Source organism: Mastacembelus armatus, chromosome 16, assembly GCF_900324485.2.
Source record: "Mastacembelus armatus chromosome 16, fMasArm1.2, whole genome shotgun sequence".
NCBI lineage: Eukaryota > Metazoa > Chordata > Actinopteri > Synbranchiformes > Mastacembelidae > Mastacembelus > Mastacembelus armatus.
Window position 1 is genome coordinate 1,326,280 of NC_046648.1, and position 16,566 is coordinate 1,342,845.

General features: G+C 40.2%; 1 protein-coding gene across 2 annotated transcripts in view; it reads left to right on the forward strand.

Annotated features, from left to right (window-relative positions):
• Positions 1–10,658, forward strand: part of aplp1 (amyloid beta (A4) precursor-like protein 1) — a 28,405-nt gene extending 17,747 nt beyond the window's left edge. Inside the window, exons 3-17 of one of the 2 annotated variants that reach the window (XM_026293448.2) lie at positions 651–780; positions 1,538–1,650; positions 2,100–2,293; positions 2,385–2,686; positions 3,273–3,400; positions 4,437–4,511; positions 4,590–4,748; positions 4,866–4,994; positions 5,209–5,308; positions 5,394–5,561; positions 5,707–5,727; positions 5,831–5,898; positions 7,120–7,185; positions 7,341–7,484; positions 7,761–10,658. In XM_026293448.2, coding sequence (XP_026149233.1) covers positions 651–780; positions 1,538–1,650; positions 2,100–2,293; positions 2,385–2,686; positions 3,273–3,400; positions 4,437–4,511; positions 4,590–4,748; positions 4,866–4,994; positions 5,209–5,308; positions 5,394–5,561; positions 5,707–5,727; positions 5,831–5,898; positions 7,120–7,185; positions 7,341–7,484; positions 7,761–7,862 — 1,899 coding nt within the window. In that variant the 3' untranslated portion in view covers positions 7,863–10,658. The remainder of the gene's footprint in view (positions 1–650; positions 781–1,537; positions 1,651–2,099; positions 2,294–2,384; positions 2,687–3,272; positions 3,401–4,436; positions 4,512–4,589; positions 4,749–4,865; positions 4,995–5,208; positions 5,309–5,393; positions 5,562–5,706; positions 5,728–5,830; positions 5,899–7,119; positions 7,186–7,340; positions 7,485–7,760) is intronic. The other variant, XM_026293449.2, reaches the window with a different exon arrangement.
• Positions 10,659–16,566: the final 5,908 nt, after the last annotated feature.

The following is a 16,566-nucleotide window of genomic DNA, read 5'->3' on the forward strand; positions in this document are numbered from 1 at the left end:
GTATGTACACTTTAACATCTTCTGTAAGGTAATCAGTGGTACATATAGGCTCCACACTCTCCTCCCTCAAAAATAGGTCCAGTTAAGGGAACCAAGCGCCATCTAAAGTCCAAAGTCGACATTGCAGCGACAGAGGGCAGGAGCCATAAGCCTGAATGGACTGTAATGCGACTAGCTGGCACATTATGGTTCCGTGGTGGCCTTTACACAAAAGCCTTCCTTTTCTTCTTGACTTGTGGAGGAAGCATTTTAGTGGGCCAGCTACACTGCTCTCACTATTCAACCTCATTATGAATCTGTGCTTCACATTATTGGCCTAGATATTAAATGAAAGTAGTCAGATCTGAAATTGGAGATGCTGAAAGACAAGATTGTGCATTGAAGTGATAATTTTAGTACGCCATGTCGAACATGGGTTCAGACAAAGGCCTTACACAGTTTAATAGAAGTTAGAGAATATGTTGCATGACTTTTTCCCTTGTGGGTCTTCCCTCCACTCACTCTGCTCTCCCTGATTCTGCTATTTCTGTTCTGCCCATGCCAAACAATCCCCAAACCTCCAAATCTTCCCTCTTGTTTTTCATCCTTCTGTTCTGTCCATCCATCCGTTATTATGTGTCCGTTGTCTCCGCATGTACCTGTATGTCCAGATGTATCCAGCACTTCCCATCTCCCATATTGAGGAGTCAAAAAGACCTGTCACCATTCCCGCCTGGTGTAAGAAAGGTTGGGGACACTGCCAGACACACCCCTTCATAGTCCTGCCCTACCGCTGTCTAGGTAAGAACAACACACTTCGCTGCCATTAGATAATTACAAGAATACATTAGTTCCCAATTCCCGTGTGACTTTACATAGATTTGATTTTTGGCATGTAGGTAGCAGTATGTCTTTGGCATATCTCCCAGTGCTACAGTTACTAAATGAGAATGTGCAGTGTAATACACGTAGAGCAACACGAACGGCTTGACAGTATTGCAGAGAGGTCATGTCTGCTATAATCCACTAGGGGGACAGATAGGCTAACAATAGATGAGTGAATGAATGAATGAGTAATGAACAGTGAGTCACCCTGGAGTCATGAAGCACTTTACTTACTTCCACACAGCCTGTTGTAGAACCGACTCTAGCTCTACGTATGAACCCTACGCTTATTACATTATTATAAAATAAAAGCTATAAGGCTTCTTGATAACTGTTATAAATGTTTCATATTTTAATTTAAGCACATTGTTCTTTATGCAGATCAATTCCTACTCGGGCACATTATATTTTTGGCTTTAATTTTTTGTGACTTAATTTATTTACCCCATCCCCAGCTAACTTTTCAAGTTCAGTATCATAGCTCTGGTTTCTGAATATTACAAAGTACTGGCTTATATAAATATACATACATACACATGTATAAACACTCTGCTTCTATTCATGTCAAAGGACATTTGTGTAGATTGCACCATGTTCAGCAGGCCTGAGGTTAAATAAAGCTTGTATAGGGCAGCATGTGTATGTATAAGTCTCTTCTTAAATCTCGCTGCAGAGGGAGAATATGTCAGCGAAGCCCTGCTGGTGCCCGACCGATGCCGTTTCCTGCACCAGGAGCAGATGGATGCTTGTGAGAGTTACGTGTACTGGCACAACATTGCTAAAGAGGTGAGAAGGGCAGAGCAATGGTGATGGTAACATTTTTAGAAAGAATTTGTGCAACGAAGTCCTGACTGAAGAAAGTACAGGTTTTTATCACCTTTAAAGTAGGTGTGCGACTTTCCGCTGGTGCATTTTGTAAGTGTGAAACATGACAAAAACTTATTTACGTGTACACAATTAACTTTCTAGCCCACATTTTCTGTAATAGCAGACAGGTCTGCGTAGTGCTGCATAGCATGTCACACTTTGTCCGAACACCTGCCTGAGGTGTTACAGGGTAGGAAAAGTTCAAGCTGTAACACTCCTTCACATTATCTCGTCAATTATTTGAAATTCAATGACAACAAGATCTGTCTTTTCTATCCTGTTACTGTGTATTTAGAATAGAAATATTCATTTTAACCTCACTGGACGTGGCGTTTTCACTGTTGTGGATCTGACTGCCTGCCTCTCAGGAATGCACAGCAGACAACCTGGAGCTCCACAGCTACGGGATGCTGCTGCCATGTGGAGACCACTTCCGGGGTGTCGAGTATGTGTGCTGCCCAGGCCGGGGAAGCTCTAGTGGAAAAGGGGAGGCGGAGGAGAAAGATGTCTCTGCTGGCGCTCAGACATTCACCTCCCAGACTAGTGGCAAACTCAGCTCTGTGTAAGACACTAATCCATTCAGCTTGACTGCATGTAGATACTGGAGATGGTGTGTTGGAAGTCAGAGGAATGAATGTCCTACTTTTCCACAGCACCAAAGTGACGGCCCCCACCCCCAGCCCCTCGCCTGACACAGATGTTGACGAGGCAGATATGGAAGAGGAGGATGATGAACTGGTTGAAGAAGAGGAGGAAGAAGAAGAGGATGATGAAGCTGATGAGGAGGAAGCAGAAGAGGAGGAGGAAGTGGAGGCAACAGCTGTCAAAGATCCAGAGGAGTATGACTATCCCATTGACTCAGGTCCCTACCAGACGTCTAACTATCTAGACTCCTTCTACTACGAGAAAAACCACAAGCCCACGACCTTGGCACCTCTGATGAAAGGAGACAGCTGTGAGTGTCCTTTTCTTCTAGTTTGTTTACCAGGCCAACGATGCCGTTAAAAGACTACATGACCGACAGTGTCACAGAACACAACATATGCATAATAACATTCATTTCAATTAACTCAGCTGGAATTTATGCACTTTAACTCATCAGGCTAACATGATGGTGTCACACACATCAGCAGTTTTGTTTCTCAACCACTTGAATTCTACCCAGCTCCTAATAAAAACTGATGTATTTGAATTTAAAATGCATATTTGGTTTAAATCTCTTTAAATCTACACCTCAAATCAGACTGGTTTCGGTAATGGCAGTACTTTTACTGAATGCTTTCTTATTCTTTTCTAATATTTGGGGTCAGTTAAAAGCTCAACAACCTTTAGTCCTAAGTGCTGTGATTATGATTGGATTATCTTCTGTCCATACTGTGCCCTTGTCTCTTTACCATCCTCCACTTGTAGCGGTAACTTTCTCACAGTGCACCTCGTCACCATTTGGGCCAGGCTGTCGTTCTGATCATATGGTAATACCTCTCTGGCTCGTGCTACCTGTGTGACAGCAATAACCCCTGTTTGCCATCTTTCCCATCCAGTGACTACACCTCGCCCCACAGATGGCGTTGACGTTTACTTTGAGAAGCCGGTGGATGACACGGAGCATGCCAACTTCCTGCGTGCCAAAACAGACCTGGAGGACCGCAGAATGAAGCGGATCAATGAGGTGAATTTCACAGGGCTACGAACAGACCGATGGTTTGTTGGCTGGCAGGTCAAACTTTTTACAGGGAATTCATTAATTTGGGATGAGACTTGCTGTTCTGTTGCTCTCAGTCCCTAATCTAATTATCCCAGTGACAGGGGCACAGACCTGTACATGCTTCACTTGCATTCAAGAAAAGAAATTCTCCTCAGAAAGTGTTAAACTCATATTCTCATATATAGTTAATCCACTCATTATTGTAATAGAATATTATTTAGATGCAGCACGAGTAGTACTCTGTACTCTGCAGTACACTGAAGTGGTTACGAGGCAGAGTTTGAAACATGATGGAAGCTACGAGTTTATCAGACTGCAAATCTGATGATGTTTGCATCTATGTGGGCATGGGTATGTATCTCTGCTCACAATCTCCAAAACAGCTTCAACTTCTAGATCTTCGTTTTGGTTTGGGTTTTGGATGTGGTGTCGTACACCACATGTATAGTGAGTCGTCTCGCTCAGACATTTCACTGTGTCCTCCACATTTAAGTGTTTACGTCTCTAGAAAAGTGGCACTGAAATATAAAAATGAAAACCCCTGGTCAGTAAGTCAGACAGTGTCTGCATTGTTTCGTTATTGTAGCAACAACTACACATATTCACTTTCTTGCTGAGAGTTCACTAATTCTTTTAATAATATACAAACAAATACACACAAACCTTGAGGTTGTTCCACTTCCATTTTGGCCTGGATCAGGCAAACAGGCCACAGCACCTGAAGCTTTAGAGGTGGCAGCTGGATGTTGTTGCTTTCTGACAGCTCAAGGCGGTTTCTGACATTTATGCTAAGATAAGCTAGCTTCACCTTAACAGAGATGACAGTGGTATTGATCTTATCTAACCTCCAGCGATGTATGAACAAACCATGCCCAAACTGTACTGTATTCTCTAGTGGTGTACCTGTAGGTGAATGGCCCCTACATACCTCTGTCAGGTTTCTACATCATTCTATTGTCCAATAATAATAATAATAGTTTTCTGCCTTTCTGTTCCTCAGATCATGAAGGAATGGGCAGAGGCAGACAACCAGTCAAAGAATCTGCCAAAATCAGAGCGACAGGCCCTGAATGAAGTAAGTGGACCCTCATGTGGAAATGTCACAGACGAAATTCCCATTTGCTCATCCTTGTATCCGCTTTTTCTCTACCAGCACTTCCAGTCTGTGCTGCAGACACTGGAGGAGCAGGTCGCTGGCGAGAGGCAGAGACTGGTGGAGACTCATCTTGCCAGAGTTGAGGCGATTCTTAACAACAACCGCCGCCTGGCCCTAGAGAACTACCTGACAGCGGTTCAGTCTGAGCCCCCTCAGGTAGGTTTGTTGCAGAGGAAAGAGCAGAGGAAACATGTACATAAATGAAATGTGAAACCCAGAAACAGGCAGCACGAGTCATTTCCTGACTCTTTTCTCTTCAACATCGTCCTCCAGCCCGAGCGTGTGCTGCAGGCGCTGAAGCGTTACATGGCTGCAGAGCAGAAGGACCGCAGGCACACACTCAGGCATTACCAGCATATTGTGGCTGTCGACCCCCAGAAGGCTGAGCAGATGAAATTCCAGGTGTGTGTCTGAGAGTGCGTGCATTACAATGCTCCTTTCTGCTGACCATAAACTTACAGAACATTATGTGCTCAAGAGTTAGTACGTGCTGAAACCAAACCAAGATCAACGCCGCTTTTTAGTGACATCAAACGCAGCGTTAGGCCTCAGTGTACTTCAGTAATCATGGGTCCAGTCTTAATAAAAGCCCTGAACTGAATGGATTTTTTTGCAGGTGTACACACATCTCCATGTGATCGAGGAAAGGATGAACCAGAGTCTCGCACTGCTCTACAAGGATCCTACTTTGGTTGAGGAGCTGCACAACGATATCCGTAAGCAAAACTACTGCTGCTGATGAATTTAACAGCTGCACGCACCAGTTTTCATGACTTCTTTTTTCTTTACGTATCACCACAGAGGAGCTGGTCAAGGCGGAACGAGGAGACATCAGTGAGCTCATGACCACCTCTTTCTCTGAGACACGGACCACAGAGGAGCTCCTCCCTGCCGAGAGCGAGGAGGAGAAGGATGACGAAGAGGAAGAGGAAAGAGCCTTCCAGAACAGGCCTTATCCTCCCCGCATCGGTAGATATCAGCATATTACTCATAGGAATAACCACGTCAGCATCATTAAGTGAATCCTAACTGTATAAGTGGCATTTAAAACGAGTGACTAATGTCTTACAAGCTGCTGTTTTAATGCTATTTTCCTTATTTTTTTCCTCCAAAGAGCCACAGCCTAATAAGAAAGGTGAGCTGGTGTTCCTTTTTATTTGAGCATGTGATTTTACTCCTTATGTCGCTTCTTTCGCTTCCAGCTAAATGTGTCTTTGTCTGTTTGTATCCATTCTTAGCATCTGCAGTTGATGAATATGATTATACCACATCTGAGAGAGGCCCTACCTATGAATACGAGGAAAAGGTAAGATGATGATCATCATTTGGGCCGTTACAAAAGGCTGGTAATATTTTAAATGGATTTTATCCCAGTTAAATACCCAGCATGCATAGGCACAGAAATTGTTGGTATCCTCCCGTTAAAGAAAGAAAAACCCACAATGCTCACTAAAATAACTTGAAACTGAGAAAATTAACTAATGAAAATCAGACACTGCTTTTGAATTTAAAAAAACAAACCAATGAAACTGGCCTGGACAAAAACAGGGACACGTTAAACTAAAGTGTGTCCTGTAATTAGCATCACAGGTGTCTTCAAACTTGTAGTCAGTCAGGCTGTCTGTTTAAAGGCTGAAAAGTAGTCACTGTGCTGTTTGGTATCATGGTGTGTACCACACTGAACAGAGACCACAGAAAGCTCAGGAGACAGTTGTCTCAGGACATTAGAAAGACAATGATAGACCAGCGTGTTAAAGGTAAAGGCTATAAGACCATCTCCAAGCAGCTTGATGCTCCTGTGACTACAGTTTTACATATTATTGAGGAGTTTATGGTCCATGGGACGGTCGCCAACCTCCCTGGACGTGGCCTCAGGAGGAAAACTGAAGACAAATTGAAGACAAGAGACGGATAATATGAATGGTAACCAAAGAGCCCAGAACAGCTTCCAAAGAGATTAGAGATGAACTCCAAGGTCAAGGTACATGTGTCAGATCAAACCGTCCGTCGCTGTTTGAGCCCAGGTGGACTGGAATTTACAGAGAAGAACAGCTAAGAACAAAACATTAGACTATTCCGAAGTGGCCTTCATTGAGCCCTGATCCAAATCATATTGAACATCTGTGGAAAGAGCTGAAACATGCAGTCTGGAGAAGGCACCGTTCAAACCTGAGACACCTGGAGCAGTTTGCTCACAGGGAGTGGGCCAAAATACCTGTCGACAGGTGAGGAAGTCTCATAGAGAGTTACAGAGATCGCTTTATCGCAGTGATTGTCTCTAAAGGATGTGCAGCAAAATATTAAGTTAAGGGCTCCATCATTTATGTCCACAATTCAAAAGCTATGTCTGATTTTCATTAGTTAATTTTCAGTAAATGTTTATATTTGATTACTTTTATCAGTTTCAATTTATTTCAGTGGGTTTTTTCTTCTTTAATGGAAGGGAACCAACAATTTTGTCCACGTGTGTATGTTTTCTTTCCAGTGTTTTGTGTCCAGTAATTCAGTTTCTTCCTGTCCCCTCTAGATCAACATCTCTGGTGAGCTCAAGCAGGTAGTCAACAAGTCTCCTGAGATTGCAAGAGCTGAACTGGTGAGGGTTGGACACAAGCATCATGATGCAGTAAAATAAATGTGGCTTCGTTTGAGGAAATCAGCACGAGTTCAAACAAAACATTACCTGTTTCATTTGGTGCATACATCTCTCCTTTGTTCAATGTCTCATTGCGTATGTTGTTATTTCCATAGCAACCTGATGCCTTGGAGACGTTTAACCGTGGCGCCATGGTCGGGTTGCTGGTGGTGGCAGTGGCGATTGCCATGGTGATGGTAATCAGCCTTCTGCTGGTGCGCAGGAAGCCATATGGCACCATCAGTCACGGCATCGTAGAGGTACGACCCACAGATGGGCAAAGGTTACTATGAGACAAAGGCTGTAGTGGTCTGGTTGTCAAGGTGGACGGTCACACAACATAATGCCATCCATGTTTGCCTTCAGGGTGGGCCTCCTCAAAAAATATGCAGAATGTAGACTGACATCCTGCTCTACCATTTCCATCCACATTTCACATTTGACTTCACTTTACTCACGTCTCAGTAGATTGTGTGGTTCTTGCTGGTGAATCTGTCTTTACTGTTTAATCATTTAAGCTCTCGTATGCCTCTTAGCAGGTCGACCCCATGCTGACACCAGAGGAACGACAGCTTAACAAAATGCAAAACCATGGCTACGAAAACCCCACCTACAAATTCTTTGAGCAGATGAACTGAGGTACTGGGGCTGCCAGCAATTCATGCGTGACCACCTGTCTCGTCTCCCAACTCTTCCTTATGGTGGTGTTCACAGCTTCACTCCCCCTCCCCTGATGGATTTATGATGTGTTGCAAATATAAATTAACTGAATAAGTACCTCCCAAACTCATTGTAAATGACCAACAACAAACCATCATCATGACCAGAATGTAAATAAGGAGATATGATACATGCTCACGTCAGCTATTGTAATCCAATACTCCTCCTTCCATTAACAGTGCCACAGCATTCCATAATCCTGAAAACATTCACCTCACAGACAGGAAACCCCACGGCATGACCTGACCTATTGCTCCTCACTAGAAACTGAAGTCGAACGGTGCATAATGCTTTATAGTATTTATTTTTAAGTAGTAGTATTGTCTTTGTTCAGACTGTACCACAGTTAGGTATAATGTATCTGTGCAGATAAGTGTGGGTGACCTAGTTCAATTATGGTGTAATTCTCCATTTTAAATCCCATCCACAGTGACAAAAGGGCAATCACCAAACTAATTGTAACATTGGATTATACCTCTAATAGTAAGAGACACTAAGTGACGTTGTGGAGGTGTTTACTTTGAACGGGTTAGACATTTAGGCTTTAGTTTGAGACACAGACGTCCACACTATTAGATACAGATCTATGTGCTGGTGGTACAAAAAAAAAACCAAAAAAAAAAAACCAAACACAAAAAAAACAAAATACAAAAAAACAAACAAAAAAAAAAAACATGTTTTTTTCTTCTGAGGATCTGTCCTCAATGTTATTACTCATTATTTGGCAAAATATACCAAATATTCCACTTAGCTAATTAAGTCAGTGAGTTTATTTTATTTGTACTGATGCATAAAGAACTGTAAAACAGAATAATCGGAAGTCCATTATTTTAATGAAAGCATGACAACTTGGTGTACGATGCTGCTGTATTTATTTGTGTTGTTCCTGTCATTGCTTTTGAAAAGTCAGAAATGTCACTGTTCAAAACGGACACTGTAAATAACGTAAGAGAAACATACTACTAGATGTAGACATTTCTATGATTAATTTTCATTGATGTAATGGAATAATACATAAAATAGTACATTGTGCTATACATGGCTGATTGAAAACGGACTGTTGTAAAAACCAGCACAAGACAACGACACAGTACCTTTTTTCTGAATGTATTTAAGGTAGAGATTCCATCTTCTTTTCAGTAACACGTCAGTCCCTTAGTCGACCTCAATAGGAGTAGTGATGTGCAGCACGTCCAACAGACACACTACATGCCTGATGTCCTTCCCATCACTTCCTGTAGCGGCCTGTTCGGTTTCATTCGGCAGGTGTGGGTCAGAGCAGAGGAACCTAAAGCTTAGGCGTATCCAGAACAGTGGAGTCTAAGGAGGCCACAGCTCTTGTATTGCGTAGTGTCATCGTATGTAGTATGTCCTAAAAACATTCACACTCAGGCATGATAGTAGTAAAACAAACTGTATGTCTTAAAATTTGCCAATTCGACATCTTCGGACTAAGCAACATCAAATGTTAGTAACTCTATAGATGCTTTATTTAAGTTAGTCTCTTCATAAACAGCTTTTCACTGAATGACTTGTTGCTGCGTGTCATATTTATGACCAACATTATGCCCTTTATAGGTAAGTAAAAAAAAGGGGGTCGGCCCTTTCTGGCTGATTCTAAACTGCTTAGTGTGTTATGTTGATTTCCTTAAGCCACTTGATTGTGTCAGCCAGTCCTATGAAAGGTCACGTGACAGGAGGGTGCTTTTTGTTCATGCTTTTGTCTTACGTTTTATGCCATAATCCAGACCGAAATCAGTCCATTCTTTATTTCTTTTTAATGGCAGAAGTTTTCTTTAAAACCTGCATATGTCCACTCAGAGCAGAAGTCATTTACTTGTAATCAGACTTTTGATTTAGCATTAACCTTTTATTTTTCTTGTTAAGCAGGTTTATTGCAGGCTGTGGTTGTGGTATGACAGTTGAAGAGACGACATAGCCCTTGTATAATTTGTACAGCTACATTAGTGAATGAAAACATTGTATGTTCACAGTTTAAGTAAGTTGATCTTGTAATGATACTACTGAAACCATAGATGAGAATAAGCTTGCCTGTGTTTCCCAAACCACTGAAGGTTTCCTACCAGCATTTAGCAGACTTAGAATGGTGTATACTGTAGTTAACTCAAATCACATTTGTATGTAAGTCCTGTCGAAATTCTAGACTCCTTTGTTGGTCTGTCCCGATGAAATATAAACAATGTTATTGAGATTTTAATTGCTGCATTATTGCTTTTTACAATGCCGTGTTTTGGATGTAATTATTCTGTATTTTTATTTATATGTAACAATCAGTTGGATCAAGGGTCATGCTTTCCACCTGTAATGTAATTTTAGAAGCTTGTATGAGAAAACAAAAAACGTGTAATAGAGGCGGACCATGGCCTCCACCTAATTGACAAGGAATGACACTAAGCACAAGCAGAACCAAATTAGTCCATTTGTGTACTGGTTGCTCAATGTTAGACATTGATTCTGTCTGTCTGATTTCAATTACACTGCATTGATTCTAGGGATGGCGTTAGTATCACCGAGAGAGCTGTTCTTCATTTTCATTCCGACCTTTAGCCAAAGACATGCTCCACAAATTAGCAGACAGATATTCAGATTTGGCAAAAATGTTCTCTGTTGTGTAACTGTATTCACAGACAGTCTGAGACATTAAAACTGGTCAAGCTAATTACTAGTGTAATAAAAATGAATGACCCATAATATACGGTGTCTTTCTTTCTTCACGTGCACTTTTTTTTTTTTTTTTCCTCTGAGACCAACATGTTCACATGTTTAGGAAACTAGATTCAGTCATCCAACTCACAGAGGTATGCAGAATGAAAATTGACCACAAGGTAACCTTTGTCATGAAGTCTGAAAAAAGCCACAAATAAAGAAGGGGAAACCTTGAGGCTTACTCATGTTGGAAAATGGGGTTTTTCTTTTCCAGAATCTCCTCACTTGAATTTCTTAGGAAAACAAAACCTAAAGCACACTTAGAAAACCTGCTTAACCTTTTAGCTGCATGAACTGCAATAGTTGAAAATAGTTTACCTTGACTTGCCTCCAATAGTGATGGTAAAACCTGAAATTTGAATCCTGCCTATTTTAATATACCAAATCTGATAGTAAATCTTCAGTAAAATCTTAACCGTACATAGGATAAGGTTTTCTCTCAGTTTTCAGAATGGAGTTTCAGTGATATGCCTTTTTCTGTTCACAAACCCTAAATGTGATGCGCTTCACCTTAATAATCTCAACCGAAACATTTTTCAGTGAATTTGCTATCATTCAGTTTTTTTTAACCCACAGTTTACACGGTGCAATCTGGGCATCAGAGCCAAAATGTTCAATACAACAAACAGAAAAACGGTGTAGAGGAAGAAGAGACCAACATGTGAGATATACAGTAGTTCTAATTACCCCTGATCATCTCTGACTGACATGGTTAGTAAGTGACATGTATTTTCCTTTGAAAGTTAAGTAGTGTGATGAGTAATGATGTACTGTAGCTACAGGATATGTGTTCATTTCCTGTCATGTCTAAGCAAAAGACTACGTTAATCAAATAAGTCTGTTTATGCAGTGATAAGCACCAATAAATATCAGGCCCTGCGTTACAGCAGCTTGATAAGTTGCCTTGACACAGTTCCCAAGCAGCAACACACCCCACTAGCGTGGGTACACCCCAACACTTCCTTCACCCACAAATTACAAAGAAGTGTTAAGCCCCAGCCCCTAGCCCTGCACAGGTTCATGTCTTCCAAACCACAACACTGACGGGTAGTCCTGCTTACCCATATTACTGTGAAAAGGCTCTGTGGCTGTACAGTGACAGTTTGCCATTGAAGCCTCCAGCACGCCTCAGTCATCTTGGTAGTGGTTCCTCTGAAGTTGACTGCTCACATACCGCCACTGTGGTAACGTAAGACGACTCATATTAACCCAGACTTTTATCAAGTCGCAGTCTGAGTGTGCTTGTTATTTAGTTCAGTAACACTTTGATTCATTCAACAAAACAACAATATGAAACCCCTTGGCATGCAGAAATTAAAAACCTTCGTAGGTTGATCAAAGATCTCATCACACGATATGTGTACTTGATGATTTAAAAGATATGCACTCCTATCATCATATGGAACAGATGGGTGCAAATGACCCACTAATGCTTAATGTACATAGATTGGCCTTTAGCACAACTACCCGGCATGGTAAGACACCTCAGTGAGTCAGCACTGATGCTGGGGAGGGTGTGTGATGGTGATTCTTCAACTGACAGTGAGGGGACAGCAGGGGCTGTGGAGCGTGGTGTAGGGGGACTGACAGTCTTGATATTACTGGTAGGTGAAGCCCTGTGCATCAGCTCTGGTTGACTTCTTACCATATAACAATAGATGACATTTAAGTGTTGGTACAATGCTAATTTCTTTGAGAGGAACAGATGAGATACCTGACGATGACTGTCTGCTCAGGCTGGTAGTCACCCTAGCACCTCATCATCCAATAGTGCATGAGCTACACACACACACACACGCCGACTTGCTTTTAGATCTTGTAGGGACATTACACTGCCTACACTTCCTGTGGAGACTTACCTTAAGCTAACTCTAACCCTTACCCTAACCCTAACCTCACCCATTTTCCTAACCTTAAACCAAGTCGTCTCTTCAAAATGATTTACATGGTGGACACCTGGCTCTTTGGTCCCCATGTCACTGCATAAACAAGTTTGAGTCCCCAGTATGTATGGAAAAAAAAAATGTATATATGTATGCATACACACAAAAACAAATAGCAGTGTTTAGTTGGTTAAAGTAGAACACCCACTACATTGTCAATAACTTAGCAGGAAATCTATAAATCTTTCTAAAAAAAACTGCAAGAAATGTCAGAGTTGCACCTCTTCGAATGCACCAGTGTCAAAACTGTGTTCACAGCAATTACAAAGAAGCAACCTTGTGGTTAACACTTCATGCATGTCCCATGACATTAAAGGTGAGATGTGCAAAGGACACTTGAATCTAAGTGCTATGTATTTGGAATTATGTGGAGGAGGAAATGTAATTGCATTTAACAGTAATAGTTTCATATTTTAAGCGACATATTGGTTCAATAAAATGCAGACGATACATTTGACGAATATTTGGGTGTTTTGCATGTCAATAGCTACAGCGGATATTACTTGCTTGATATTTCCTCATAGCTTCAGCTTTCTGGAATGAAAGTTATGAAACAGATGAAACCATTCCAATTAGTCACAATCATGTTTGTTACTGTATTCATGACATTCATGAATAATTAGGGCATAAGTTAAACTGAGGTTGACAGACCAAATTTAATTTACAAACGTAAAGCTAGAGTTAGCAGATAACTAAATTAGATGATAATCTAAGTTAGATTATTATATATATATATATATAATATATAATATATAATATATATTATATATTATATATATATCTAAGTTAGATTATTATATATATATATATATATAATATATAATATATATTATATATTATATATCTAAGTTAGATTATTATATATATATATATATATATAAATAATAATGCCTTAAGTATTTTTTGCATGGTGACTGACTGACCTTTTATTTAATTTATGCATTAAACTGTTTCTTTAACCAGCAAAACCCACAGACAGCGTCGTTATACCAGATCAGTTTATTCTATGAAGAGATTCTCCAGGAAGACGCAAACTTGCCATCATAACCACACACACACACACACACACACAGACACAAACATATGACTGATTAGTATACACTCATCTATACCTTTAGATCACAGGACACCTATATTCCCGCTGTGCCTAATGCAAAGTCTGAACTAGGAAAGAGAACCTTTTGTTTTCTTGCCCAGGACACGTGGAACAAACTACAAAAGGATATGAAAATATCTAATGAGGTTTCTTTTGGCCAGATTTGAAAGTATGCTGTCTGATTCAATTTTTACTTGTTTCTGTGAAAGGTAAGATACATTCTACTTTCATGTCAATAATGGTTTTCTTTGGAGCCTACTGGGGGTCTAACATGGTTGAAAATGAGAGATTCTGTACATTGGTTTCGATGGAGAGAAACATTCAGTGGTTTCTGACTGTGATATTTCATCTACAGTCAGGAGGCTGTTAAATTGGTCTTAAAAAATTATCTTAACTTCTAACAACCACAGTTTTCACTCCTTTTACATTAATGGCAGATAAATGTGTGTTCTTCCTGACTGTATAACTGTAGCAGCAAACAGATTCACAGAAACTGCTCAGTGAGCCGCAGGGTGACACAAGTACCAACCAACAAAACGTCTTCTGTGTAAACAGAATGAGGCGGGTGGTCATTTCCACTTTCCATTGATGCATCAGTATTAATGACCTTCACGCCACACATAGCAGCGATCTCATTATGTGTATTATGAGTAATGTTTTAATTCTGGTGATAAAATATCACACCCAGTTTACAAATTTAGGTTTGCTTGGTTGTTTTACTGCAAGAAATCCCTGTTCTGAGACAGCAGTCTGTCTGTCTGTATGTTTATGGCAACACATAAAAGTTAAATGTCAAGGTTATATTAAATGCCTGTCAGTTTAGGGTCCTTTTAAATGCCAAAGCCAAACTTTAGCGCATATATCAGAACCACTGAAACCTCAGTTATCTGACTTCTGTCCTATTTCCGGTACACTCAAAGGGTGACTTTTTATTCTTATCTGCATAAGTAATTGTATTGGGAAGTTCAGGCATGGTAAAACCTTTTTAATGTCCACTACTAATTTAGAACTATATTATGTCTCTGTGAATTTAGCATTCACGTTTGCTGCTATGCTGATGACACTTCACTTTATATGCATGTAGACTTTACTTGATGTTAAACAAAATGCATCTAAATCTCACAAACAGATCAAAAACAAAGATAATGCTCATTACTAGTGATTGCACAATCACCATTATTTCATCAAATATGTATTTAAAAATGAATTTCATTGCATTTAGAGCTTCAATATAGGTAAAGAAAAAAAATAAACTACCATATAACACCATTCTGCCCTCCTTCTATTGCTCCCCACTTCATTTCAAAGGGTTTTTGCCTTTTAATATTATGTGTGCCTACAGATACTCTTATTAATCAGATCAGAAATACTGTCATCTGCTCTCCAATTGAAATTTACCTGCTCTAGTCTACTTCTCAAATTAAAAGGGAAACTGCAAGGAACTCTTTTGTCTAATTGTCTTTGGTACATACTTTTTGTTTCTGTTTGTAATCAGCATTTATACATACAGAAGGCCTAATCGTGCTGAAAGGATCTTCCTTTATGTGGTCTTATGTTTTTTTTCTGTTATGTTCCTTTGAGTTTCAAATGTTCTTGTTTTCTTAGATTTCCCTTTTCCATTTATTTCTTCATAATGGGGCTAGAAGAACACCAGCAACCAGCAAAAGAGGTTACAACCACCATTTGCCTGTTTACACTGACGATATTAACAGTAATCTGTAATCATGTTTCTGGCTATCTGATATCTTTGCTCTCCTTTTAGCTCTGCGCCTATGAAAAATAACTAGGTCTTTAGCCACGAGGTGGTTGACCTCTTTCACCAGCATGTTGCTAACTTTGTTTTCCTGGGGTCTTTTGCTGGGGTCAGAAAATTACAATGATTGCCATAGAGTTAGTCAGAGTGTTTATCTAAATATACACATGCTATATGGACATATATTAGAACTTTGATTCAATAATGTAATAACATCGTTCATGTTTTTTTACAAGCTATTTTATATGTAAATAAATGAGGGTGTTTCTGAAGCACACTGGTCCTGTAGGTCAGGTCTGGATTTGTGTGTTGTATGTTATATTAACACAGCTGTTGTTGCAGCAGTGAGGGTTCTTATCTATCTATGACCAGAAGAAGGAACCTGTGGAAGCTATAAAGCAGAGAGAGAGAGTCATAATGCACTTAAACACTGAGGTCTTACTCAACTGACCGGCTCTCTATATTTGGCCAATTTTGAAAGGCTGTCACTCCGACAGATCGAAAGGCCAAAGTAGATCATTTTATTTTAAGGCTGCAGGTTTCAGTGAAGCCGAGCCCTGTATACTGGTACCACCTGGCTTTTGTCTGTATGTTTCCTGTCACAGATAAGAGTCTTTGAAGTGGTTTTTGTCTGAGTACAGAACACCCTATTAATGTAGTGACCAGTAAATGATGATGGAGGGGAAGAAATCATGTACAGCATGTACAGGCATGCGTCATCTATAGGACATACAAATACCCATCTAACCACTGGCCCCATTTCTCTCCCTCTTTCTCAATCACACACTCACATTGGCACATATTGTTCAGTCATTTGGTCAAATTAAACTTTTCTCTTAGAAAATTCACAGTTTCTGTTACATCTGCTTAGTTTGTGTTTTGCATTCATTGTGAATATACTTTCTTATATAGCCTATAGCAAAAATATGAAATACTAAAAGCTATTTCCATGCTTATAAAACAAAACAAAATATAACAAAGAATTGGTTCGTGTAGGACAGTCACCTTTTATCACAAGAAAACCATTTAGCACCATCATCAATGAGCCAATGAGGTGAGATGAGACATAAGTTGAAGAGGAGGGACTGTAAAGACAAAAGAGG